A 27,461-nucleotide genomic window follows, 5' to 3' on the forward strand; every position below is an offset into this window, starting at 1 on the left:
GATTTCTTACATGCTTTTGTGGTAGATACTGCTAGAATTTAAAATGTTCACGTTAGGGAGCTGAGATTCACAGAGATGAAGTGAGCTTTCCCAAAGTCCCACAGCTTACAAACGGTGAAGCTAGGACTTGAACCCAGGTCTCTGACTTTGGAGTCAGCATATTTACCCTCTGGGTGAGCCTGTCTCATAGTAGGAGGCTATCGCACCCTCTCTGGCAGTTTGGGGCTCCAGATTTTCCTCACCTCTTTATCCTGGACTCATACTCTATCTTCTGTTTGGTCATTTCCTGCTTCAGGCTGGACACTAAACTATGCAGCGCGCTGTGATTGCTGGTGTGGCCAACAAAGGTCTCACTGTTGTCGCTGCTGCTGGTGGCACGACTACTTCGACCGCCCACACTCCTCCGGTCACTTTTGTTTTCATAGTCCCCGGGGTGGGAAAGGTCGTCCTGCGGGGGCCCATCCAAAACGGGGTCCTCAAAGTTCCCACCGTAAAAGTCTTGTTCTGGGCAGGTGGTGGTGGAGGAGCGGCAGGAGTTGGAGTTCTCAGGGAGGGAGATTTCACAGGAGGAAGTGGACCAGGTGGCACTGTCGACGCTCTGCTTGTCGTCAAGGCTCATCACGGAGAACTGCTGGTGGACGTTGTCATAGGTGGAGAGTCTGTTGTGCTGGCCCGACTCTCCTGCTTGCTCTTTCTGCTTGTTATCTCTCAGGGTCACGTAGCCATTGGGCAGCCAGCTCATGCTGCGACCATTCACAGGGTTCCCGAGGGTATCTGTGTTCAAAATGCCCATCCGCACCGTTCCGTTCTGTACACTCTGGGTGCCCATTTTGGTACCAGACCCCTTCAGGGAAGAGGTCCTTCTGGCCTGTAAGCTCCCATTGGGAGTGGTTTGGGCTTTCTCAAGTCCTTCTGCATTACTGCTGCTGAAGGACCCATTGGTGACTATCCCACTGCCCTTATTGAAGGCGGGATTCTTTTTGACCATGAGAGGGGGGCTCCTAGAGACATCCAGCTTGTGAACGCTGTTCCTTGGGCTGTTGGTTTTGCTGCCTGATAGAGCTGTGGGGGATCCGTTATCCGTGCTGCTTCTCTGGGGAGACTCAGACTTGTCCCAAGAGCACCGCCTTCCAGGACTGTCCTTGGTATTATTGTTCTCCTTGTTCTGTAGCTGACCCATGGTGACCTTCTTCTGAAGGTCATTGTTGTTGTTGCTCACTCCATCCTGGGGCTTGCTTTGTAACTCTGCATCTTTGGGGAAGAGGCGATCGTGTTTGCTAATCATCATTGACATCAACTGTTGGACCACCACAGTGCCTGGAATTGCATAGAAAACAAAATAGCATGAGTGAAACAGTTTTATTTCTTATTTTGAATGTGACTCTTAAAGAGTTCTTAAAGGGTTCAGGTGAACATTCAGCATTATTATTAGCAGTGCCAAACTATATTCTTAATGATGGTAATAGCAATATTATCTATAGCAATATTAACTGCTAAAATTTCTTGAGTATTTAACATGAACTATACCAAGCACTTTACTTTTGTTAGTGTAGTTGGATTTAAAAAAAAAAAATCTATGAATAGATACTGTTCTATCTAACTATCACTGTCTTATGAAAGTTAAGTAACTTGATCAGCATCCCAAAGCTATTAAGGAGAAAATGCAGGGCTTGAACCCAGAATTAATTAGTTCCAAAGACCAGCCTCTTCATTGTTACACATTTCTTGCAAGTTTGACATTTAATTATGAAAAATCTTTCTTTGAGGAAGTCACTGTTATCTCTCATCAGACAATTGCCTCAAACTATCAAGACATTTGTAGTGGCATCTCAAAGTGGAACCCTATAAAATCTCTAGTGGATGTATGGTCTGTCTTTATAAAATAGCAAGACAATGAAGTTCCATACAACTTTTGCTCAGCATTCAAAACCTTCAGGGCATTTTAAGTGACATTAGCCAAAATGGTGTAATAAAGACCTACAAGAATCCTCTCCTCCATAAAAGCAACTGACAAAAATATTCTGAATCATCATTTTCAGAACTTTGGAAATTAAATAAAGGCTTGTTGTAATCTGGAGAGTGTTTATTAAAAAAAAAAAAATCATTGAATCTTGGTAAAGAACAGCAAGCACTGTGGTATTTTAACTCATCCTATTCCTATCCTCTTCTCTGCAGTGGCCTTGAAAACCAACAGCCCACAATCACAGTGGGAACCAGCAGTCTGGCAGCCACTGGAATGGGAAAAGCAGGGTTGGAAATCCTTCAAAGTCCCATTCCCAAAGAATTGTCATTATTTTACTTGTTTGGTGGTTCCCTGGAAGACGCCACTCAAGAGGTTTGTCTTCATTTTATCTGACTAAGAATTTGACCAGAGTGAGCAAGACTTTTCTCAAGGCCATTTGTCAGAAACAATTAGGGGCTCTTTCATTTAAAATCATGTTTGCCTGAAGCAAGTGGATAACAGTTGAAGACAAACAATAGGATAAACAAAAAGCTTAGAAGGAAAATCTGAGGAAAGAGATTTCCATAGGAGGTGTTGAAAAGCTCTCCTTTATTCCTGAGAATTTAGAAGATTACATGCATGCTTAGGGTTCTGTGCATGCCTAGGGCTATATGCATGTTCAGGAAAGAACTGAGAAGTCCCGAAGCTCTCACCTCTGACTGATCTTGAGGCTCTGCACAAAAAGGATCTGAATGCTAAAGCAGAGTTGTAACCTGCCTGGCTGAGTGTTGAAAGTTTGCCCCAACATGCACACAGAATGTCTTGGTAAAGACTGGGAGACTTATTAGCTATAGTCTTTTAATCTTTGTTCAATCCCTAGCTGACAACTAAGTAAGCCAAGCAGAGACTTCAGTGGCCACGGATGACAAATAATATAGACTTTACAGAATTAGTTCAGAAAACTCACTAAAAAACCAAACAACAAACAGCAACAACAACAAAGGGAGGGTAAGAATCTGATATCCAGAGTTCCCATATTATTATATTATTAAAAAATGTGCAGTTTTCAAAAAAATAATGCTACATGCAAAAAATAAACAAAGCATGGCCCATATACAAGGGAAAAAAAAAAAAAAAACAGACTCTGAGGAAACCCAGACACTGTACTCACTGGTCAAAGACTTTAAATTTGCTATTTTAAATGTTTTCTAATAAATGAAGGAACCAAAGGAAAGTGAGAATAATGTTTCACCAAATATCAATAAAGAGCTTGAAAGTATAGAAAAGAATCAAATAGATATTCTGGAGTTGAAAGGTACAATAACTGAAATGAAAAGAATAAGTAGAGGGAATCAACAACAGACTTGAGCAGGCAGAAGAAAGAATCAGCATACCTGAAGACAACTGTGGTTACCCAATCTGAGCAACAGAAGGAAGAGGAATAAAGACAAATGAGCAGAGCCTCAGAGACCTGTGGGACACCATCAAGCATACTAGCATAGGCGTAATGGTATCCCAGGAGGAGAGTAGAAAGAGAAATGAGCAGAAAGAATATTTGAAGAAATAGTTGCTGGAATTTGATGAAATTTGATGAAAAAAAATGAGTCTACACATTCAAGAAGCTCATCAAATTCCAAGCAAGCTAAATGCAAAAGGATCCAGACCTAGACCCATCAAAGTCAAACTGTCTTAAACCAAAGACAAAGAGAGAACCTTGAGAACAGCAAGAGATAACCAACTCATGTATAATGGACTCTCAATAAGATTATCAGCTGATTTTTCATCATTCTTATTGCCAGAATTACATTATCCAGCAAACCTATGCTTCAAAAATGAGGGACAAATAAGACATTCCTAGCTAAACAAAAACTGAGAGAATTTGCCACTAGCAAATCTGCTCTGCAAGAAATATCAACACTTCAGCGCATTTTAAACAAAGAGAAGACCTTCAAGAAAGAAAATAATTCTCTTACACAAATGAAAATGCTGAGGTTCTCATTTGATCCTCATATTTCTATTATTCACTGTAAAGTATGATTAGAAATCAATACCTACAAGTTTCAGATAGTAAAAATAACTCAGACAACAGTGGATAGAAAGGCTAATCTATCATAAAAAGCAGTAATATTCTTTCTAAAAATTGGTGGATTTATCAGGTTTTAATGCATATTAGCTGAAATCTCAAAATATATTTTCACATATGCCTCACTGACTTACATGCTGGGCTGCTCCCACCCCCTAAACTAGGCTACCACCACTAACTAGGCTTCTAAAGTAGTTTCACAAATTTAGGTGTCCCAATCCCCTAAGAATCTTTGTAAGAATTTTATTCATATACCCACAATAAAGAAGTGTAGGCTTATGAAAGCATTAATCATCTTTGCTTTGGCTTGAACTATATTAATGTGGTGTGTTAACTGTGTTTCTTTTATCATGTTGATAAAAGCTCCTAAGAGTAGTCTCTGATAAATAAATACAGGGAAACAAATTTTAGTTAGTAAAGGTAATATTATTTAAAATACTTAAATAAATTTGGTGAAGAAAATGATAAGTGCTGTTGACAATGCAGATATCTACTGAAATAGCTGCTAGTAGCTGTCAGAGAGTAGAAGCCTGACTTGGAATGAGGCCACTCATTAGCTTAAAGCAACACCTGGGCAGGATTTGGCTCTGTATATAATTCAAATTCTGAATAGGAAAATATGTGTTATATTCATCTATATCCTGCACACTTCTGTAATGATTCAAAACTTCTAACATATTTAGATTAGGAATCTGCAGTGTGTTAGGTCTGATGCTGGCCAGTGCTGCTCAAACATTAATGTTCATATAAATTATCTGGAGATTCTGTTAAAATGTAAATACTGAGTGGGGCATGAGATTTTACATTTCTAACCAGCCCCCAGATGACACCAGCGATAACAGAATAGTAGCACTGGCAGAGCATAGAGGACCCACCACAGACAGACCTTCTGAATCAGAATTTCAGCAATATTCCTAGATGATTCCTGTGTGTATTAGAGTTTGTGAAACTGTGTTAGGTAGAAATGTTTCACTTACATCTTCTAAATTTTCTCAGAAGGCTGTGAGATAGGACTTAACATTTTTCAGATGAGAAAATTGAGGTTCAGAGAGGTTACAGTTTTGCCCAGGGACACACAGATGATAAATGACCAGGGTGAAATATGATACTTCATCTTCTCACTCCAAATCATGTACTTGTCCAACTATATTTCAGCTGTTGGATTTATTTATTTACTTATTTATTTATTATTGGAGTAAAATTGCTTTACAATGTTGTTAGTTTCTGCTGTACAATGAAGTGAATCAGCTATATGTATACCCTTCCTCTTGGACCTCCCCCCCACCCCCACCATGCCACCCATCTAGGTCATCACAGAGCACCGAACTGAGCTCCCTGTGCTATACAGCAGGTTCCTGCTAGCTATCTATTTTACGTAGTGTATTTATCTCAAACCTAATCTCCCAATTCGTCCCACCCTCCCCTTCCCCCCCATGTCCATATGTCCATTCTCTATGTCTGCATCTCTATTCCTGCCCTACAAATAGGTTCATCTGTACCATTTTTCTAGATTCCACATATATGCATTAATATACGATATTTGTTTTTCTCTTTCTGGCTTACTTCACTCTGTCTGACAGACTCTAGGTCCATCCACATCTCTACAAATGACCCAATTTCGTCCCTTTTTATGGCTGAGTAATATTCCATTGTTTATATGTACCACATTTTCTTTTTCCATTCATCTACTGTTGGACATTTAGGTTGTTTCCATGTCCTGGCTATTGTAAATAGTGCTGCAGTGAACACTGGGGTACATGTGTCCTTTTGAATTATGGTTTTCTCATGGTATATGCCCAGTAGTGGGATTGCTGGGTCACATGGTAACTCTCTTTCTAGTTTTTTAAGGAACCTCCATACTGTTCTCCATAGTGGCTCTATCAATTTACATTCCCACCAACAGTGCAAAAGGGTTCCCTTTTCTCCACACCCTCTCCAGCATTTATTGTTTGTAGATTGTTTGATGATGGCCTCCTGACCAGTGTGAGGTGATACTTCATGGTAGTTTTTATTTGCTGCACTAATAATTATTTGCATCACTAATAATTAGTGATGTTGAGCATCTTTTCATGTGCCTCTTGGCCATTTGTATGTCTTCTTTGGTGAAATGTCTATTTAGGTCTTCTGCCCCTTTTTTAATTGGGTTTTTTGTTTTTTTGATATTGAGCTCCATGAACTGTTTATATATTTTGGAGATTACTCCTTTGTCCATTGCTTCATTTGCAAATATTTTCTCCCATTCTGAGGGTTATCTTTTCATCTTGTTTATGGTTTTCTTTGCTGTGCTAAAACTTTTAAGTTTAATTAGGTCCTACTTGTTTATTTTTGTTTTTATTTTCATTACTCTAGGAGGTGGGTCAAAAAAGATCTTGCTGTGGTTTATGTCAAAGAGTGCTTTTCTTATGTTTTCCTCTAAGAATTTTATAGTGTCTGGTCTTATATTTAGGTTTGTAATCTATTTGGAGTTTATTTTTATGTATGATGTTAGATATCACAAAAATAGAAAATTACAGACCAATATCACTGATGAACATAGATGCAAAAATCCTCAACAAAAAACTAGCAAATAGAATCCAACAACAAATTAAAAGGATCATACACCATGATCAAGTGGAATTTATCCCAGGAATGCAAGGATTTTTCAATATATGCAAATCAATCAATGTGATACACCATATTAACAAATTAGGGACTAAAAACCATACGATCATCTCAATAGATGTAGAAAAAGCTTTTGACAAAATTCAACACCCAAAAGCACAGGGAGGTCAACTCGATGCTTTGTGACCACCTAGAGGGGTGGGATAGGGAGGGTGAGAGGAAGACGCAAGAGGGAGGGGATATGGGGATATATGTTATACATATAGCTGATTCACTTTGTTATACAGCAGAAACTAACACAACATTGTAAAGCAATTATACTCCAATAAAGATGTTCAAAAAAAAGACTCTACAGAAAATGAGCATAGAGGGAACCTACCTCAACATAATAAAAGCCATATATGACAAACCCACAGCAAATACTCAATGGTGAAAAACTGAAAGCATTTCCAATAAGATCATGAACAAGACAAGGATGTCCACTCTCACCCCTCTTATTCAACATAGTTTTGGAAGTCCTAGCCATGGCAATCAGAGAAGAGAAAGAAATAAAAGGGAATTCAGCACCACCAAACGAGCTTTACAACAAATGCTAAAGGAACTTCTCTAGGCAGGAAACACAAGAGAAGGAAAAGACCTACAATAACAAACACAAAACAATTAAGAAAATGGTAATAGGAATATATATATCGATAATTACCTTAAATGTAAATGGATTAAATGCCCCAACCAAAAGACATAGACTGGCTGAATGGATACAAAAACAAGACCTGTATATATGCTGTCTACAAGAGACCACTTCAGACCTAGGGACACATACAGACTGAAAGTGAGGGGATGGAAAATGATATTCCATGCAAATGGAAATCAAAAGAAAGCTGGAGTAGCCATTCTCATATCAGACAAAATAGACTTTAACACAAAGACTATTACAAGACACAAAGAAGGACACTACATAATGATTAAGGGATCAATGCAAGAAGAAGATATAACAATTGTAAATATTTCTGCACCCAACAGAGGAGCACCTCAATACATAAGGCAAATACTAACAGCCATAAAAGGGGAAATCAACAGTAACACAATCATAGTAGGGGACTTTAACACCCCACTGTCACTAAAGGACAGATCATCCAAAATGAAAATACATAAGGAAACACAAGCTTTAAATGATACATTAAACAACGTGGACTTAATTGATATTTATAGGACATCCCATCCAAAAACAACAGAATAAACTTTCTTCCCAAGTGCTCATGAAACACTCTCCAGGATAGATCATATCTTGGGTCACAAATCAAGCCTTGGTAAATTTAAGAAACTTGAAATTGTATCAAGTATCTTTTCTGACCACAAAACTATGAGAGTAGATATCAATTACAGGAAAAAATCTGTAAAAAATACAAACAGATGAAGGCTAAATAATACACTACTTAATAACCAAGAGATCACAGAATAAATCAAAGAGGAAATAAAAAAATACCTAGAAACAAATGACAATGGAGACACGACGACCCAAAACATATGGGATGCAGCAAAAGCAGTTCTAAGAGGGAAGTTTATAGCAATACAATCCTACCTTAAGAAACAGGAAACATCTCAAATAAACAAACTAAACTTGCACCTACAGCAATTAGAGAAAGAAGAACAAAAAAACCCCAAAGTTAGCAGAAGGAAAGAAATCATAAAGATCAGATCTGAAATAAATGAAAAAGAAATGAAGGAAACGACAGCAAAGATCAATAAAACTAAAAGCTGCTTCTTTGAGAAGATAAACAAAATTGATAAGCCATTAGCCAGACTCATCAAGAGAAAAAGGGAAAAGACTCAAACCAATAGAATTAGAAATGAAAAAGAAGTAACCACTGACACTGCAGAAATACAAACGATCATGAGAGATTACTACAAGCAACTCTATGCCAATAAAATGGACAACCTGGAAGAAATGGACAAATTGTTAGAAATGCACAACCTTCCGAGACTGAACCAGGAAGAAATAGAAAATATGAACAGACCAATCACAAGCACTGAAATTGAAACTGTGATGAAAAATGTTCCAACAAACAAAAGCCCAGGACCAGTTGGCTTCACAGGTGAATTCTACCAAACATTTAGAGAAGAGCTAACACCTATCCTTCTCAAACTCTTCCAAAATATAGCAGAGGGAGGAACACTCCCAAACTCATTGTACGAGGCAACCATCACCCTGATACCAAAACAAGAAAAATATGTCACAAAGAAAGAAAACTACAGGCTAATATCACTGATGAACATAGATGCAAAAATCCTCAACAAAATACTAGCAAACAGAATCCAACAGCACATTAAAAGGATCATACACCATGATCAAGTGGGGTTTATTCCAAGAATGCAAGCATTCTTCAATATACGCAAATCAATCAATGTGATACACCATATTAACAAATTGAAGGAGAAAAACCATATGATCATCTCAATTGATGCAGAGAAAACTTTTGACAAAATTCAACGCCCATTTACGATAAAAACCCTGCAGAAAGTAGGCATAGAGGGAACTTTCTTGGACAAAAAAAAAGGCGATATATGACAAACCCACAGGCAACATCGTCCTCAATGGTGAAAAACTGAAACCATTTCCACTAAGATCAGGAACAAGACAAGGTTGCCCAGTCTCACCACTATTATTCAACATAGTTTTGGAAGTTTGAGCCACAGCAATAAGAGAAGAAAAAGAAATAAAAGGAATCCAAATCGGAAAAGAAGAAGTAAAGCCGTCACTGTTTGCAGATGACATGATACTATACATAAAGAATCCTAAAGATGCTACCAGAAAATTACTAGAGCTAATCAATGAATTTGGTAAAGTAGCAGGATAGAAAGTTAATGCACAGAAATCTCTGGCATTCCTATACACTGATGACGAAAACTCTGAAAGTGAAATTAAGAAAACACTCCCATTTACCATTGCAACAAAAAGAATAAAATATCTAGGAATAAACCTACCTAAGGAGACAAAAGACCTGTATGCAGAAAATTATAAGACACTGATGCAAGAAATTAAAGATGATACAAATAGATGGAGAGATATACCATGTTCTTGGATTGGAAGAATCAGCATTGTAAAAATGACTCTACTACCCAAAGCAATCTACAGGTTCAATGCAATCCCTATCAAACTACCACTGGCAGTTTTCACAGAACTAGAACAAAAAATTTCACAATTTGTATGGAAACACAAAAGACTCCGAATAGCCAAAGCAATGTTGAGAACGAAAAATGGAGCTGGAGGAATCAGGCTCCCTGACTTCAGATTATACTGCAAAGCTACAATCAAGCTAAAATCAAGATAGTATGGTACTGGCACAAAAACAGAAATATAGATCAATGGAACAGGATAGAAAGCCCAGAGATAAACCCACGCATATATGTTCACCTTATCTTTGATAAAGGAGGCAAGAATATACAGTGGAGAAAAGACAGCCTCTTCAATAAGTGGTGCTGGGAAAACTGGACAGGTACATGTAAAAGTATGAAATTAGAACCCTCCCTAACACCATACACAAAAATCAACTCAAAATGGATTAAAGACCTGAATGTAAAGCCAGACACTATCAAACTCTTAGAGGAAAACATAGGCAGAACACTCTATGACATAAAACACAGCAAGATCCTTTTTGACCCACCTCCTAGAGAAATGGAAATAAAAACACAAATAAACAAATGAGACCTAATGAAACTTAAAAGCTTTTGCACAGCAAAGGAAACCATAAACAAGATGAAAAGACAACCCAGAGAATGGGAAAAAATATTGCAAATGAAGCAACTGACAAAGGATTAATCTCCAAAATTTACAAGCAGCTCATGCAGCTCAATATCAAAAAAACAAACAATCCAATCCAAAAATGGGCAGAAGACCTAAATAGACATTTCTCTAAAGAAGATATACAGATTGCCAACAAACACATGAAAGAATGCTCAGCATCATTAATCATTAGAGAAATGCAAATCAGAAGTACAATGAGATGTCACCTCACACTGGTCAGAATGGCCATCATCAAAAAAATCTACAAATAATAAATGCTGGAGAGGGTGTGGGGAAGAGGGAACCCTCTTGCACTGCTGGTGGGAATGTACACTGATACAGCCACTATGGAGAACAGTATGAAGGTTCCTTAAAAAACTAAAAATAGAACTACCATACGACCCAGCAATCCCACTACTGGGCATATACCCTGAGAAAACCATAATTCAAAAAGACACATGCACCCCAATGTTCATTGCAGCACTATTTACAATCGCCAGGACATGGAAGCAACCTAAGTGTCCATCGACAGATGAATGGATAAAGAAGATGTGGCCCATATATACAATGGAATATTACTCAGCCATATAAAGAAATGAAATTGAGTTATTTGTAGTGAGGTGGATGGACCTAGAGTCTGTCATACAGAGTGAAGTAAGTCAGAAAGAGAAAAACAAATACTGTATGCTAACACATATATATGGAATCTAAAAAAAAAAAAATGGTTTTGAAGAACCTAGGGGCAGGATGAGAATAAAGATGCAGACCTACTAGAGAATGGACTTGAGGACACTGGGAGGGGGAATGGTAGGCTGAGATGAAGTGAGAGAGTGACATGGACTTATATATACTACCAAATGTAAAATAGATAGGTAGTGGGAAGCAGCTGCATAGCACAGGGAGATCAGCTCGGTGCTTTGTGACCACCTAGAGGGGTGGGATAGGGAGGGTGGGAGGGAGGGAGACACAAGAGGGAAGAAATATGGGGATATATGTAAATGTATAGTTGATTCACTTTGTTATAAAGCAGAAACTAACACACCATTGTAAAGCAATTATATTCCAATAAAGATGTTAAAAAAAAAAAGAAATAAAAGGAATGCAAATTGGAGAAGAAGTACAACAGTTACAGTTTGCAGATGACATGATACTATACATAGAGAACCCTAAAGATGCCACCAGAAAACTACTAGAGCTAATCAATGAATTTGGTGAAATTGCAGGATACAAAATTAATGCACAGAAATCTCTGGCATTCCTATACACTAACAATGAAAAATCAGAAAGAGAACTTAGGAAACAATCCCATTTACCATTGCAACAAAAAGAATAAAATACCTAGGGATAAACCTACCTTAGGAGGCAAAAGACTTGTACTCAGTAAACTATAAAACACTGATGAAAGAAATCAAAGATGACATGAACAGATGGAGAAATATACCACATTCTTGGATTGGAAGAATCAATATTGTGAAAATGACTATACTACCCAAAGCAATCTACAGATTCAATGCAATCCGTGTCAAACTACCAATGGCATTCTTCACAGAATTAGAACAAAAAATTTTACAATTTGTATGGAAACACAAAAGGCCCCAAATAGCCAAAGCAATCTTGAGAAAGAAAAATGGAGCTGGAGGAATCAGGCTACCTGACTTCAAACTATACTACGGTATAGTTTGGTATCGGTATAAAAACAGAAATATAGATCAATGGTACGGGATAGAAAGCCTAGAGATAAACTCACACACACGTAGTCACCTAATTTATGACAAAGGAGCCAAGAATATACAATGGAGAAAGAGACAGCCTCTTCAATAATTGGTGGTGGGATAACTGGACAGCTACATGTAAAAGAATGAAATTAGAACAGCTGCTGGATTTAAAACTGTAGTAATAATAAGTACACTTGGTGTTGTTCTAAATAAGAAATTAAATAAAAGACAACTATCTACTGAATCATCAATTATGATGGAGTTGTGGAATAAAAAAGACTGAATGAAATTAATGGTATTATATATCTATCTTTTCTTTTTTAGTAACTTCTAAATTTGTCATCCTATTTTCAATGCATGTGGCAGTGAATCTGAAGAAAAGATTTTAGCATCTTTAAAATGACTGTCAACACTGACATCATCATGTACTGTGTTTGAAGACAACTGTTTCACTATTTGCCCATATGACGGATATACTTTCAAACGTTAGCAGCCTCTGTTATATATGGCTCTGTCTAGTACTTTGGGAAAATAGAGCTTTCCTCATCACTGGAATATTAACATTTGAAACATCACTGCTTTTTTTTTTTTACATATTAATATAAACAATGTATTTATATATTTTAAAACAATCAAAGTAGGGAGAAGAGGTGCACTGTTCACATTTTTGCAAATACTTTTAATATTTTTAAGACTGACTTGTAGAAGATAACTGGATTTAATATTTTTAAGACTGGCTTGTAGAAGATAACTGGATTCTCATATCAGTTATGTATCAATTTAGAAACATCACTGCTTTTTATCACAGTTGTGAACTGTGTGTGGCATTTAATTAATTGAAGAGAGATATCCTCGAGGTCTCCATGATGAAATATGTGAACAACTATGCCAGTGTATACCTGCCACGATTATAGAGTGAGTGTCAGATCCCTAGAGATTTAGAAATATATTTCTATTACCTTGGAAGGCTTTGTTTTCATCTAGTTTCTAGAATAGTAAATGGCAATCATTTCTTGCAAAGGGACGTCCTTTCAATTTTTATAGCTATTTAGGACAGACTAGCCTGGTAGTAATAATGATGTATGTGTCATTATATACACTATCTTTTTTTCCTTCTTATTCTCCCCTCTCTGTCATTCTCTTCCTTAGAATGCTAATAAGAAACATGAAGCCGAAATAAATGAGGTCAGAGTGGTTATAATCACCTGTCTATTCTGAAGAGTCCAAGCAGATTTAGGAGTCCCACTGGACTACATGTTCCAACAATTCCCCAGGCTCATATAATTTTATACAGGTTGAATTTAAATACCATATTATGGGGTACTTTTTTTCATAAGAACTGGATAAGAATTCAATTTTCCTTTGAAGGTACCTAGGCACTTTATTTGTTTTTTTTTTCTTTCTTTCTTTTATACTGCAGGTTCTTATTAGGCATCAATTTTATACACATCAGTGTATACATGTCAATCCCAATCGCCCAATTCACCACACCACCATCCCCACCCCACCGCAGTTTTCCCCCCTTGGTGTCCATATGTCCATTCTCTACATCTGTGTCTCAACTTCTGCCCTGCAAACTGGCTCATCTGTACCATTTTTCTAGGTTCCACATACATGCATTAATATACGATATTTGTTTTTCTCTTTCTGACTTACTTCACTCTGTATGACAGTCTCTAGATCCATCCACTTCTCAACAAATGACTCAATTTCATTCCTTTTTATGGCTGAGTAATATTCCATTGTATATATGTACCACAACTTCTTTATCCATTTGTCTGTTGATGGGCATTTAGGTTGCTTCCATGACCTGGCTATTGTAAATAGTGCTGCAATGAACATTCGGGTGCATGTGTCTTTTTGAATTACGGTTTTCTCTGGGTATATGCCCAGTAGTGGGATTGCTGGGTCATATGGTAATTCTATTTTTAGTTCTTTAAGGAACCTCCATATTGTTCTCCATAGTGGCTGTATCAATTTACATTCCCACCAACAGTGCAAGAGGTTTCCCTTTTCTCCACACCCTCTCCAGCATTTGTTGTTTGTAGATTTTCTGATGATGCCCATTCTAACAGGAGTGAGGTGATACCTCATTGTAGTTTTGATTTGCATTTCTCTAATAATTAGTGATGTTGAGCATCTTTTCATGTGCTTCGTGGCCGTCTGTATGTCTTCTTTGGAGAAATGTCTATTTAGGTCTTCTGCCCATTTTTGGATTGGGGTGTTTGTTTCTTTAATATTGAGCTGAATGAGCTGTTTATATATTTTGGAGATTAATCCTTTGTCCGTTGATTCATTTGCAAATATTTTCTCCCATTCTGAGGGTTGTCTTTTCGTCTTGTTTATGGTTTCCTTTGCTGTGCAAAAGCTTTGAAGTTTCATTAGGTCCCACTTGTTTATTTTTGTTTTTATTTCCATTACTCTAGGAGGTGGATCAAAAAAGATCTTGCTGTGATTTATGTCAAAGAGTGTTCTTCCTATGTTTTCCTCTAAGAGTTTATAGTGTCCAGTCTTATATTTAGGTCTCTAATCCATTTTGAGTTTATTTTTGTGTATGGTGTTAGGGAGTATTCTAATTTCATTCTTTTACATGTAGCTGTCCAGTTTTCCCAGCACCACTTATTGAAGAGACTGTCTTTTCTCCATTGTATATCTTTGCCTCCTTTGTCATAGATTAGTTGACCATAGGTGCGTGGGTTAATCTCTGGGCTTTCTATCTTGTTCCATTGATCTATGTTTCTGTTTTTGTGCCAGTACCATATTGTCTTGATTACTGTAGCTTTGTAGTATAGTCTGAAGTCAGGGAGTCTGATTCCTCCAACTCCATTTTTTTCCCTCAAGACTGCTTTGGCTATTCGGGGTCTTTTGTGTCTCCATACAAATTTTAAGATGATTTGTTCTAGCTCCGTAAAAAATGCCATTGGTAATTTGATAGGGATTGCATTGAATCTGTAGATTGCTTTGGGTAGTATACTCATTTTCATAATGTTGATTCTTCCAATCCAAGAACATGGTATATCTCTCCATCTGTTGGTATCATCTTTAATTTCTTTCATCAGTGTCTTATAGTTTTCTGCATACAGGTCTTTTGTCTCCCTAGGTAGGTTTATTCCTAGGTATTTTATTCTTTTTGTTGCAATGGTAAATGGGAGTGTTTCCATAATTTCTCTTTCAGATTTTTCATCATTAGTGTATAGGAATGCAAGAGATTTCTGTGCATTCATTTTGTATCCTGCAACTTTACCATATTCATTAATTAGCTCTAGCAGTTTTCTGGTGGCAGTTTTAGGATTCTCTATGTATAGTATCATGTCATCCGCAAACAGTGACAGTTTTACTTCTTCTTTTCCGATTTGGATTCCTTTTATTTCTTTTTCTTCTCTGATTGCCGTGGCTAGGACTTCCAGAACTATGTTGAATAATAGTGGTGAGAGTGGACATCCTTGTCTCGTTCCTGATCTTAGAGGAAATGCTTTCAGTTTTTCACCATTGAGAATGATGTTTGCTGTGGGTTTGTCATATATGGCCTTTATTATGTTGAGGTAGGTTCCCTCTATGCCCACTTTCTGGAGAGTTTTTATCAGAAATGGGTGTTGAATTTTGTCAAAAGCTTTTTCTGCATCTATTGAGATGATCATATGGTTTTTATTCTTCAATTTGTTAATATGGTGTATCACATTGATTGATTTGCGTACATTGAAGAATCCTTGCATCCCTGGGATAAATCCCACTTGATCGTGGTGTATGATCCTTTTAATGTGTTGTTGGATTCTGTTTGCTAGTATTTTGTTGAGGATTTTTGCATCTATATTCATCAGTGATATTGGTCTGTAATTTTCTTTTTTTGTAGTGTCTTTGTCTGGTTTTGGTATCAGGGTGATGGTGGCCTCATAGAATGAGTTTGGGAGTGTTCCTTCCTCTGCAATGTTTTGGAAGAGTTTGAGAAGGATGGGTGTTAGCTCTTCTCTAAATGTTTGATAGAATTCACCTGTGAAGTCATCTGGTCCTGCACTTTTGTTTGTTGGAAGATTTTTAATCACAGTTTCAATTTCATTACTTGTGATTGGTCTGTTCATATTTTCTGTTTCTTCCTGGATCAGTCTTGGAAGGTTATACCTTTCTAAGAATTTGTCCATTTCTTCCAGGTTGTCCATTTTATTGGCATAAAGTTGCTTGTAGTAGTCTCTTAGGATGCTTTGTATTTCTGCGGTGTCTGTTGTAACTTCTCCTTTTTCATTTCTGATTTTATTGATTTGAGTCCTCTCCCTCTTTTTCTTGATGAGTCTGGCTAATGGCTTATCAATTTTGTTTATCTTCTCAAAGAACCAACTTTTAGTTTTATTGATCTTTGTTATTGTTTTCTTTGTTTCTATTTCATTTATTTCTGCTCTGATCTTTATGATTTCTTTCCTTCTGCTAACTTTGGGTTTTGTTTGTTCTTCTTTCTCTAGTTTCTTTAGGTGTAAGGTTAGATTGTTTACTTGAGATTTTTCTTGTTTGTTTAGGTAGGCTTGTATAGCTATAAACTTCCCTCTTAGAACTGCTTTTGCTGCAGCCCATAGGTTTTGGGTCGTCGTGTTTTCATTGTCATTTGTCTCTAGGTATTTTTTTATTTCCTCTTTGATTTCTTCAGTGATCTCTTGGTTATTTAGTAACGTATTGTTTAGCCTCCATGTGTTTGTCTTTTTTACGTTTTTTCCCCTGTAATTCATTTCTAATCTCATAGCGTTGTGGTCAGAAAAGATGCTTGATATGATTTCAATTTTCTTAAATTTACTGAGGCTTGATTTGTGACCCAAGATGTGATCTATCCTGGAGAATCTTCCGTGCGCACTTGAGAAGAACGTGTAATCTGCTGTTTTTGGATGGAATGTCCTATAAATATCAATTAAATCTATCTGGTCTATTGTGTCATTTAAAGCTTCTGTTTCCTTATTTATTTTCATTTTGGATGATCTGTCCATTGGTGTAAGTGAGGTGTTAAAGTCCCCCACTATTATTGTGTTACTGTCGATTTCCTCTTTTATAGCTGTTAGCAGTTGCCTTATGTATTCTGGTGCTCCTATGTTGGGTGCATATATATTTATAATTGTTATATCTTCTTCTTGGATTGATCCCTGGATCATTATGTAGTGTCCTTCCTTGTCTCTTGTAACAGTCTTTATTTTAAAGTCTATTTTATCTGATATGAGTATAGCTACTCCAGCTTTCTTTTGATTTCCATTTGCATGGAATATCTTTTTCCATCCCCTCACTTTCAGTCTGTATGTGTCCCTAGGTCTAAAGTGGGTCTCTTGTAGACAGCATATATATGGGTCTTGTTTTTGTATCCATTCAGCCAGTCTATGTCTTTTGGTTGGGGCATTTAATCCATTCATGTTTAAGGTAATTATCGATATGTATGTTCCTATGACCATTTTCTTAATTGTTTTGGGTTTGTTTTTGTAGGTCGTTTTCTTCTCTTGTGTTTCCCACTTAGAGAATTTCCTTTAGCATTTGTTGTAGAGCTGGTTTGGTGGTGCTGAATTCTCTTAGCTTTTGCTTGTCTGTAAAGCTTTTGATTTCTCCATCAAATCTAAATGAGATCCTTGCCGGGTAGAGTAATCTTGGTTGTAGGTTCTTCCCTTTCATCACTTTAAGTATATCATGCCACTCCCTTCTGGCTTGCAGAGTTTCTGCTGAGAAATCAGCTGTTAACCTTATGGGAGTTCCCTTGTATGTTATTTGTCATTTTTCCCTTGCTGCTTTCAATAATTTTTCTTTGTCTTTAATTTTTGCCACTTTGATTACTATGCGTCTCGGCGTGTTTCTCCTTGGGTTTATTCTGTATGGGACTCTCTGTGCTTCCTGGACTTGGGTGGCTATTTCCTTTCCCATGTTAGGGAAGTTTTCGACTATAATCTCTTCAAATATTTTCTCTGGTCCTTTCTCTCTCTCTTCTCCTTCTGGGACCCCTATAATGCGAATGTTGTTGCGTTTAATGTTGTCCCAGAGGTCTCTTAGGCTGTCTTCATTTCTTTTCATTCTTTTTTCTTTAGTCTGTTCCGCAGCAGTGAATTCCACCATTCTGTCTTCCAGGTCACTTATCCGTTCTTCTGCCTCAGTTATTCTGCTATTGATTCCTTCTAGTGTAGTTTTCATTTCAGTTATTGTATTGGTCATCTCTGTTTGTTTGTTCTTTAATTCTTCTAGGTCTTTGTTAATCATTTCTTGCATCTTCTCAATCTTTGCCTCCATTCTTATTCCGAGGTCCTGGATCATCTTCACTATCAATATTCTGAATTCTTTTTCTGGAAGGTTGCCTATCTCCACTTCATTTAGTTGTTTTTCTGGGGTTTTTTCTTGTTCCTTCATCTGGTACATAGCCCTCTGCCTTTTCATCTTCTCTATCTTTCTGTAACTGTGGTTTTTGGTCCACAGGCTGCAGGATTGTAGTTTTTCTTGCTTCTGCTGTCTGCCCTCTGGTGGTTGAGGCTATCTAAGAGGCTCGATGGGAGGCTCTGGTCTAGGCACTTTAAAATACATATGTATGGCAGCATTCTATTGAAATGTAGATTCAGTTTGTATTTTTTGCAATACATTACCTTGTACATGTCTCATTTTGCACATGTACAAGATATCTGTGAGGTATATGATAAATTTGGACAAACGACAGTCCTTTAATCACCACCTAATCATTATATAGATAATTCCCTTGTGTCCCTTTGTAGCCAATCCCCTATCCATGGCAACCACTGATTTGCTTTCTGTCACTACAGTTTTTTCTTTTCTAGAATTTCACATAAATGCAATTATACAGTATGAAGTCTTTTGTGTCTAGGCATTATTCACTTAGCATAAAGCTCTTGTCATTTATCCATATTGTTATCCATGTATCAGTAGTTCATTCTTTTTATTGCTGAGTAGAATTCTATTTCATGGATGTATCAAAATTTGTTTATCTATTCAATAATTGAAGGACAATTGATCATCTTCAGATTGGAGCTATTATGAATAAAGTTGACATAAACATTGACTATAAGTCTTAAGGGAACATATGTTTTCTTTTTTTGCACACTGCTTTATTTAATTTGGAAAAAATATCTTTAAATTTTGTTGGACTTTTTTTTGCTATACAGTTAGGTGTTTGAAGATAAGTTGGATTTTTTTTACACTTATAGGCTTTATTTTGATCCATGTCCTTTTGAATTGCATAGTTTCTAATGCGAAACCTTTAGAGCAATTTTAGGTTTTTAACAGTTTTAGATTCCATTGATGAACCAATATTGACACATTATTATTTTTATTATTAACTAAAGTCCACAGTTTATATTATAAATCACTCTTTGTGAGATCTGGGTTTTGACAAATGCATAATATCATGTATCCACCATTACAGTATCATATAGAATAATGTTTCATGGCCCTAAAAATCCTTTGTGCTCCAACTCTTCCTCCTTTTCTTCCCCAAACCTCTATTGAATCATTAGTATTTCTTTTAAAAACTTTATATAGAGACTGTAACTTTTAACATTTTCACCAAGGTAATACCTTTCTGAGGGCTCGATACAATGTCTCAATGTCAGGGTTTTCTACTCTGGTTGTGGGAAACACAAATATTTCAAGCTTGCTGTGAGGCCCAGGAATGGCTCATACTACTGATTTCTGGTACTCTCCCCCAGAAAGTAGTGTAGAGTCCTCTCATGCAAGCATAAAGCAATTCTTAGGCAAAGACTTGAGGGATACCCTCTGCATATCTCTGAACAATCTCTATGTCTAGTTCTCTCTTTTCTGCTGCTTAATGAGTTTTCCATCCTCTAATCTTACTCTTTCAGCTCAGCAAGACCTGCACATCAACAGTACTACTGATGGCCACAGGTAAGAAAAGTACTCAAGCAGTGAGGCCTGCAGGAAATAAACAGAAGTAACAGTTCATTGTGGAAAAGAATTTGAGGCATTTTGTAATACAGAAAACAAGAATTTCTTCATGTTTCAACCCAAGGTAAATAAGCAGCATTATCTTACAGAGGCCCATATTTTCTGCCTCTTGAAATTCGTCAAATAAAACCAGAATTAATAAAAATACATTAACTTAAAATAGTAACTATTTGAATTTTCTGAAAATTGCATTGGACTCAAAAAGTGAATTAGATTTTTTCCCATTCCTGTGTGATACATTGCAGATGACTTATGGAAGTTCCATTTATTCTTATAAAACTCCTAAGGAATCGTTTGGTAAGTTATGTTTAGTAAACTCCAAAAAAATGCCTGACTCCCAAAGAGGAGTTTTTGTATTTGAAGAACTTGAGTCCATGAATGGAGTTACCATGGATTCACTTATTTCCCTAGTTTCCTCACAGGAGAATAGGCTCAGGACAACAAAGAGACAGTTCTATTGATGAGGGTGTAAGATAATAATTTACTTACCCTCCATAATGGTCAAAGGATCTTCCACTTTGGGGCGCAGGATATTAGGGCCAAAGACAGTGGCCAAGTTCTGCACACTCATTTTGTTAATTCCTGAATAGGACTGTACTTCATCCAAGAACCTGTTGGGTGCAAGAGTATGAACAGAACACAATGGGATCAAACTTGTCAGTGGAAGAAAATGGGTTATCAGGAAATTTATGGAGTGGAGTACGTTCAAAGATGAATATAGACACAAAATTCTTTAGGAATTCAAATATCTCTCTGTCAAATGTGCAGAATGTATATTGCAAATTATTAAGGATCAAACTCATAAGGGATCATATCAAATATCTGCTCTGGCCTGGCTTGGCTTGGTTTCCCTGTCAGTCACAGGGACAAGAGTGTTTGGATAATGCTAATGTGGACTTGAGATTCAAGAATATGAACTTCTTTCCAATCTCTAAATAAAATTTTAAATTTATATATATATTTAATTCAAGAACTATAAATAAGATTGTCTGGTACAATCTCTTATTTCAGAGAGGAGGAATCAACTCTCTTTGTGGAGTAATTTGTGAGCTTCGAATTTATAGTCTATTAAAAAATGAGATCAAACATGGTTTAAAATAAAACCTCAGTTCTACTGATATGGAAAATTGCAAGCACAAATTGTTTTAACTTGTTAGGTGCTAAAGAATTAGAGGCATGAAATAGCCCTTTCCCCAAATGATTTTTTTTTAATATCTTTATTGGAGTATAATTGCTTTACAATGATGTGTTAGTTTCTGCTTTATAACAAAGTGAATCAGTTATACATATACATATATCTCCATATCTCTTCCCTCTTGTGTCTCCCTCCCTCCCACCCTCCCTATCCCACCCCTCTAGGTGGTCACATAGCACTGAGCTGATCTCCCTGTGCTATGAGGCTGCTTCCCACTATCCCCAAATGATTTTAATAGCAGAGATTGTTTTTGTAATTTTTCAGCTTTTCTTCATTTCCCATCCCCTCTTTGTTTCTACAAGAACTTCTATTAATTCATGGCTTACTAATTGTACTAATGAGACAAAGAAGTGATGAAAAAAATTTTAACCTATTTTATGTGCTATTTAAAATAATATATTTTATTATGTGTCAGTCGTGCTAACTTATTAAACTCTCAAAGCATCTCTGTGAGGTAAATACCATTATCTCCATTTTACAGGTTAGACACATGAGGCACCAGAGAGGTAAGAATCTTCTCCAAGGACACAGAGTTTGCAGAGCTGAGATCTGAATCCAGGTGATCTGACGCTAGAGTCTGAACTCTTGATTACTATACCATGAGTTTTTAAAAAGGTGCCGTTTGGGAATTCCCTGGTGGTCCAGTGGTTAGGACTCCATGCTTTCAATGCCGTTAAGATCCCACAAGCGTGGCCAAAAATAAAAATAAAAAAGTGCCTATTTCCACATGTTCACTACTGTTATACAGCCTAATTATAGCAAGACTGAAGGGGAAAAAGTCAAACTACTATTTCTTATTTGAAATAGCTGAAATTAAAAGTCTGCTTTAAATGTGTTAAGAGAAGTTAAGGTTTTCTATTGTGGAGATAAAGACTTGCAATACCCTTCTCCAAAAAGCCTTTTTCCCTTTTACTTAAGAGACTGTCACCCTTTTCTCATCCACTAAAATAGCTTGAATTAGTTCAAAAACTTGGGATGGAACCCTTCTATGTTAATAAGTCTATCTTATCAGTGAAACTATTTCTTGCTTTTTCAAATTCTGAAACCTAAGGTCTTGTTTGTTTCCTGAATGCTAACCATCACCAGAAAAAGTATGGCAGGAGGTTCTGGAATTCATACTCAATTACAGTTGACAATGAACTCCACAGTGTCTGGCGTTAGTCTTAAACTCCATAGTTCCCAGTCAGCTGTATATTTATCTAATCATGACGCAAAAAACACATGTAAATGATGCACTGTACTGAATTAAAATTTTTAATTTTATTTAAAAATGGACTGGGAAGCTATCGTTTAAAATAGTTTACAATGACCTGTAGTGCCAATCATTAATTTCTTTATTTAAATTTAATATGTTTCATGTAAATCAACTATACTCCAATAAAATTTTAAAAAATAAATTTAATATATTTCAATAGTACATACTTGATTTCTTAAATAGGGGCACAGACATGGTACATAGCATCCCTGACATTAAACATGGTCATTGAGAGAGAGCTTTATGAAGCACAATTATTGTTCTAGCAGAATTGAGTTACAATTTTTTTTCAGTGAGTCTTGAGAGAAACGGAAAAAATTAATATTAGCATTCACTATATGTATAAATGTATAGGTATATGAAATTTTAAAATATACTTTAATTTTTAAAACAGCTGTGTGAAATATGTGTTTTCACTACCCTTTTACCTATTAGGATCTTTAGTCTCAAAGAGGATAAGAAAATTGCATAAAGACACGTAAGTAGTCAGTGGTAGAATCTGGACTCCCGGGCAGATCTTTCTCATGCCAGGATACACGCTCCTTCTGTTAAACAATGGTACATGGTACATGTATAAACAACCTGGATGGAAGTTCAAAGCAACATATCTTTAATATGTAGAGGCCAGAGAGACTTCAGAAACAGCAAATTACAAAATCAAACAATTTCAGTGCTCAGAGAAACTTTTGAAATCACCTTGTCAAGGGCTTCCCTGGTGGCGCAGTGGTTAAGAATCCCCCTGCCGATGCAGGGGACACGGGTTCAAGCCCTGGTCCGGGAAGATCCCACATGCCGCGGAGCAACTAAGCCCGTGTGCCACGACTACTGAAGCCCGTGCGACCTAGATCCCGTGCTCCACAACACGAGAAGCCACCTTGAGGAGAAGCCCACGCACCGCAACGAAGAGTAGCCACCACTAGCCGCAGCTAGAGAAAGCCCACGGGCAGCAACGGAGACCCAACGCAGCCAAAAATAAATAATAAATAAACAAGTTTATTTTGAAAAAAAAGAAATCACCTTGTCAGACCTCAGTTTTATAGAGGTCAACACTGGAGCTCAGAGCAGTTAAGTGATTTTTATTCACTGTCAAAAGTAAATTAGTGTCAGGCTAAATACAGTCTTCTTAAATTTAGTGTTTTGTCTTTAGGACAATTCTTACCTGCAAATATACTTGAGAAGGTTGTAATTGACCACTGGCAAGCTCTTCACCTGCTTTGCTAATTCTTTAACACCCTGAATATAAAGAAGAGAATAAATGTTATCTAAGTGTTGGCCTTGGAATTAAAGCACATGGAAAATGGGCAAACAGCCTTTTTTTTTTTTTTTTTTTTTTTTTTTGGTTAGTTTCACATATTACCAGTGAAGGATACTGTCTTGAAAACTTGCCACTATCACAGAGAACATTTCAGAAATATTTTCAAAAGATGTGAAAGCATTTCAAATATCTCTGTAAGCACTATTTGTGGAGAAACATGTTTAAGTGAAGCCCTTTTAACATTTTTAACATTTGTTCACAATTGACTGAAAAGGGAAGATAGCCTTATTTGTATGAAGGTTGTGTGGGGGAAAGAGTAGCCTTAATATAGTGAGCGTCCTTCCGATTTTTAGCATTTGGGGGCAAAGTGGCAAGGAGTGCTGATTTCATTTATTCATCTGTACATTTCTTTTTGATCAGAGAGAGGATTAAAAATGGGACCTGCATTGTGTGTGTAAAATCTAAACATGTGTGATGTCAATACTTAGAATAGTGGCAAACAATCCAAGCATGGGGCAAAGGAAAATTTACAGATTAAAGACTAAGAACACTGACAAAAAACCCAAACAATAGCTTTTTAAGAAATAAATGCATGGACTTACAGCTTCCTCTTCCTTGCTGAGCAGTTTGGCACAAGACAAAAAATCCTCATACTTGGCATAAGGAATAACCGGTTCTGGGAGTTCTCGGAGATACAGTTTAAGAAGTGATGCCACTGTGTGTACATCTGTGTTGCTGTGGAGGTAGAAGTGTAAAGAGTTTCTACGGAGTGAACTTTATACCGTTTGGTTAATTTTTTCATCAAGTATACATCTAAGGGTCAGACTTCTAAATGAGTTGACAATTGAATTAGTCGATCCAGCTTTCAAGAAGCACATGCTTGGGTAACACCTATTAGATGCTGCCACAGGTGGAAAAGAGAGGGACCCAGAGAGACACTTGGAATCCTCAGTGTGGTTTGAAAATATTCAAAAGTGTAAGCATTTTTCTTTTGTGTGCATTTGATGTTAAGCAAAAGTGTTACTTTTCTAAAACAATGAGAATATATATACCAGATTTAAAATAAAATATAATACAATGCACCAAAAAACACCCAATCTACATATGTGTGTCTATATGTATTCAATGTCAAAATTAATTACTTATAGATCCTAACTTCATTTCTTATTCTTTAGAAGACATTGGTGATTGGTTATAGACATCTCAAGTTTAGTACATTTTAACTTTTTAAGAAAAACTCACTTTGAGGATGATTGATCTCAGAATGATTGCTTGTCTGATATTCTAAGATAGTTGGTGATCCTTACAGTTTTCTAGAAAGAGAAGGGAAGTGCTACAAAAATAAACACTGAGGGCTTCCCTGGTGGCGCAGTGGTTGAGAGTCTGCCTGCCAATGCAGGGGACACGGGTTCTAGCCCTGGTCTGGGAAGATCCCACATGCCGCGGAGCGGCTGCGCCCATGGGCCACAACTGCTGAGCCTGCGCGTCTGGAGCCTGTGCTCCGCAACGAGAGAGGCCGCGATGGTGAGAGGCCCGCGCACTGCGATGAAGAGTGGCCCCCGCTCGCCGCAACTAGGGAAGGCCCTCGCACGGAGACGGAGACCCAACACAGCCAAAAATAAATAAATAAATTTATTTAAAAAAAAATAAATAAACACTGAAAACTTAACATGTCCTTTGTGTAAAATTTATTTTTATTCTCTGCTGAATACCAGAGTGATAGGATAATTTACTGAAATATTAATTTATATTTTGTTCTCTGTATCTCTCTGTTAATCCATGAAGATGGCTGACAGTAGAGGCAGGAGGAGGCGGTTGGTTTGGGTTTGTTTTGTTTTGCTTTGCTTTGTTTTTGGGGTGAGGAACAAGAGCGTGGGAATGAGAGTGGTGGTCAGGGAGTGAAAGGTCAATTGATTCCCAAGAAGTGGGAAGAGTGGTGGTGAGCAAGGTCAGGGATTCTGTAAGTGGTGGGAACAAACACTCCAATCCCAGACTCTGCTGCAGGAAGTGACAAGTCGCTGAGGGGTATTCCTTCAGAAGCTGGGATACAGGCACTAGGATCTCCTGCCTCGGTGACAATTCTCTTGCCCCAAGGGTGACATAAAAGCAGAGTTGACTTCACAAATCTACATGGGCTGGGACAATGGGCATCTCTGTTCTCAATTTTGGACTCTTGGGTTGATTTCCTCAACTATCTCCCGCATAACCTCTCTGTAACAGGCATTATAGAAAACGCAGTGGCTAGGACCCTAAGGGATTATACAAAGGAATATTCTAGCCTGCTCATAATATAATCTAGTGGGAGTAGGAGATAGAAAGTAGTTAATAACACAAGTATATAATTACAAAGTGTGGTGAGGAGTAATAAGGAAACGTTTTGGGTGCCATCTAATAACAAGAAAGGACTAATCCAGGGGTTGGAGGGCTTCTCTGAAGAAATGATGCTTAGGGTAAGATCTGAGGGGGTGTAAGAATGAACTAAATGAGAGTGAAGAATAAAAGAAGTCATTCCGATTAAAGCAAGGCACGTAAACAGAGCCCAAAGTGGGAGGGAGTGTCCTGTCCTTGAGGAGCTGATAAAAGGCTAAGGGAGAAAGAGCTCAGAGGATGAGGTCTGAGCAGAGGGGAGCATCCTAATGGACCAAAGGACTTCATCTACCTTGGAATCGGGGCAAGGGCTGAGGTTTTCTATTTTAACATCAGAGTCCGTCAGAGCTGGTATATTGTCAACCTTTTTTCAGATGCTAAAATGATGGGGGTGATCTGATAGGGCCTGTCTTTAATCAATTGTATTCTTTTCATTATTACAGAAATGAATTTTTTCTCTTAAATTTCTGAACCGAGAGACAATATAGAGGCCATCTTAAAGGCTAGTAAAGAACATAAAAATCATGTCTCTGGGACATCTTGAAAATTATTCAAGCTCAATAATTTCTAAAAATACTTTCCTAAATTTTTTTTTTTAAAAAGATACATAAAATAGTCTCAATGGTAAAGCAAATAAAGACCCTAGTTTTTTTCTTTTCTGGCAAATTGCTATACTTCGTGCAATCCAAAACCCTTCTGTGTTTCTCTTGGTATGTCGTGAAGCACCTGACCCTTGAAGGCACAGTCATCAGCAGTAGCAAAACCACAACCTGGGGCAGGATATGCAATGCAATCAAATATTACAATAAACGATTTCCATCTTTCATTCCACTCTATCCAATCCACTCTAATCAAACCCAATCCATGACTGGGTCGTTGGGTTGTGTTGCCTTCAAATTCAATGACCATTTTGTTAAAGTTATAGAAAGACACAGAAAGGAATGCAAAAATAAAATATAAAATAATTATAATTTCAATATATGGTGTATGTTATGTATAATTTGTATGACTATATACATAGAATATACAAAAATATTTATGAATTAAATGCAATAAATTAATGAAACAATAATGATAAACAAGAAACATTTATTTAACAAGAAATCTGTTTTAGTGTTTCAGTGATGGACTGTTCATTACATTGCCTGTCCCCAAGCACAGTGTTTTTAAGGTAACTTGCCTGTTACTGTTTTATTTTGCTTCTAATGAAGTTGAGCTGTAGTACTGAGGACGTTTGAGCACTAGATGGCACGATTGCAAAGTTAAACTAATTGAGATGGTGTGAAAATTGTTGAAGGATGAAAGGCTGCAGAATCATTTTTCATCCACAGCAATTTTCTTAGCACCAAA

The 27,461-nt window shown here is 37.0% G+C and overlaps 1 protein-coding gene across 4 annotated transcripts in view; it reads right to left on the reverse strand.

Moving 5' to 3' along the window:
* Positions 1 to 27,461, reverse strand: part of ARHGAP24 (Rho GTPase activating protein 24) — a 522,903-nt gene that overhangs the window by 7,735 nt on the left and 487,707 nt on the right. For all 4 annotated transcript variants that reach the window (XM_036853846.1, XM_036853849.1, XM_036853847.1 and 1 more), the window contains 4 exons: positions 24,347 to 24,479; positions 23,649 to 23,722; positions 20,529 to 20,650; positions 243 to 1,317 (listed from right to left, as the gene is read on the reverse strand). In XM_036853846.1, the coding sequence (XP_036709741.1) occupies positions 243 to 1,317; positions 20,529 to 20,650; positions 23,649 to 23,722; positions 24,347 to 24,479 (1,404 nt within the window). The remainder of the gene's footprint in view (positions 1 to 242; positions 1,318 to 20,528; positions 20,651 to 23,648; positions 23,723 to 24,346; positions 24,480 to 27,461) is intronic.

This window comes from Balaenoptera musculus, chromosome 5 (assembly GCF_009873245.2).
Source record: "Balaenoptera musculus isolate JJ_BM4_2016_0621 chromosome 5, mBalMus1.pri.v3, whole genome shotgun sequence".
Taxonomy (NCBI): Eukaryota; Metazoa; Chordata; class Mammalia; order Artiodactyla; family Balaenopteridae; genus Balaenoptera; species Balaenoptera musculus.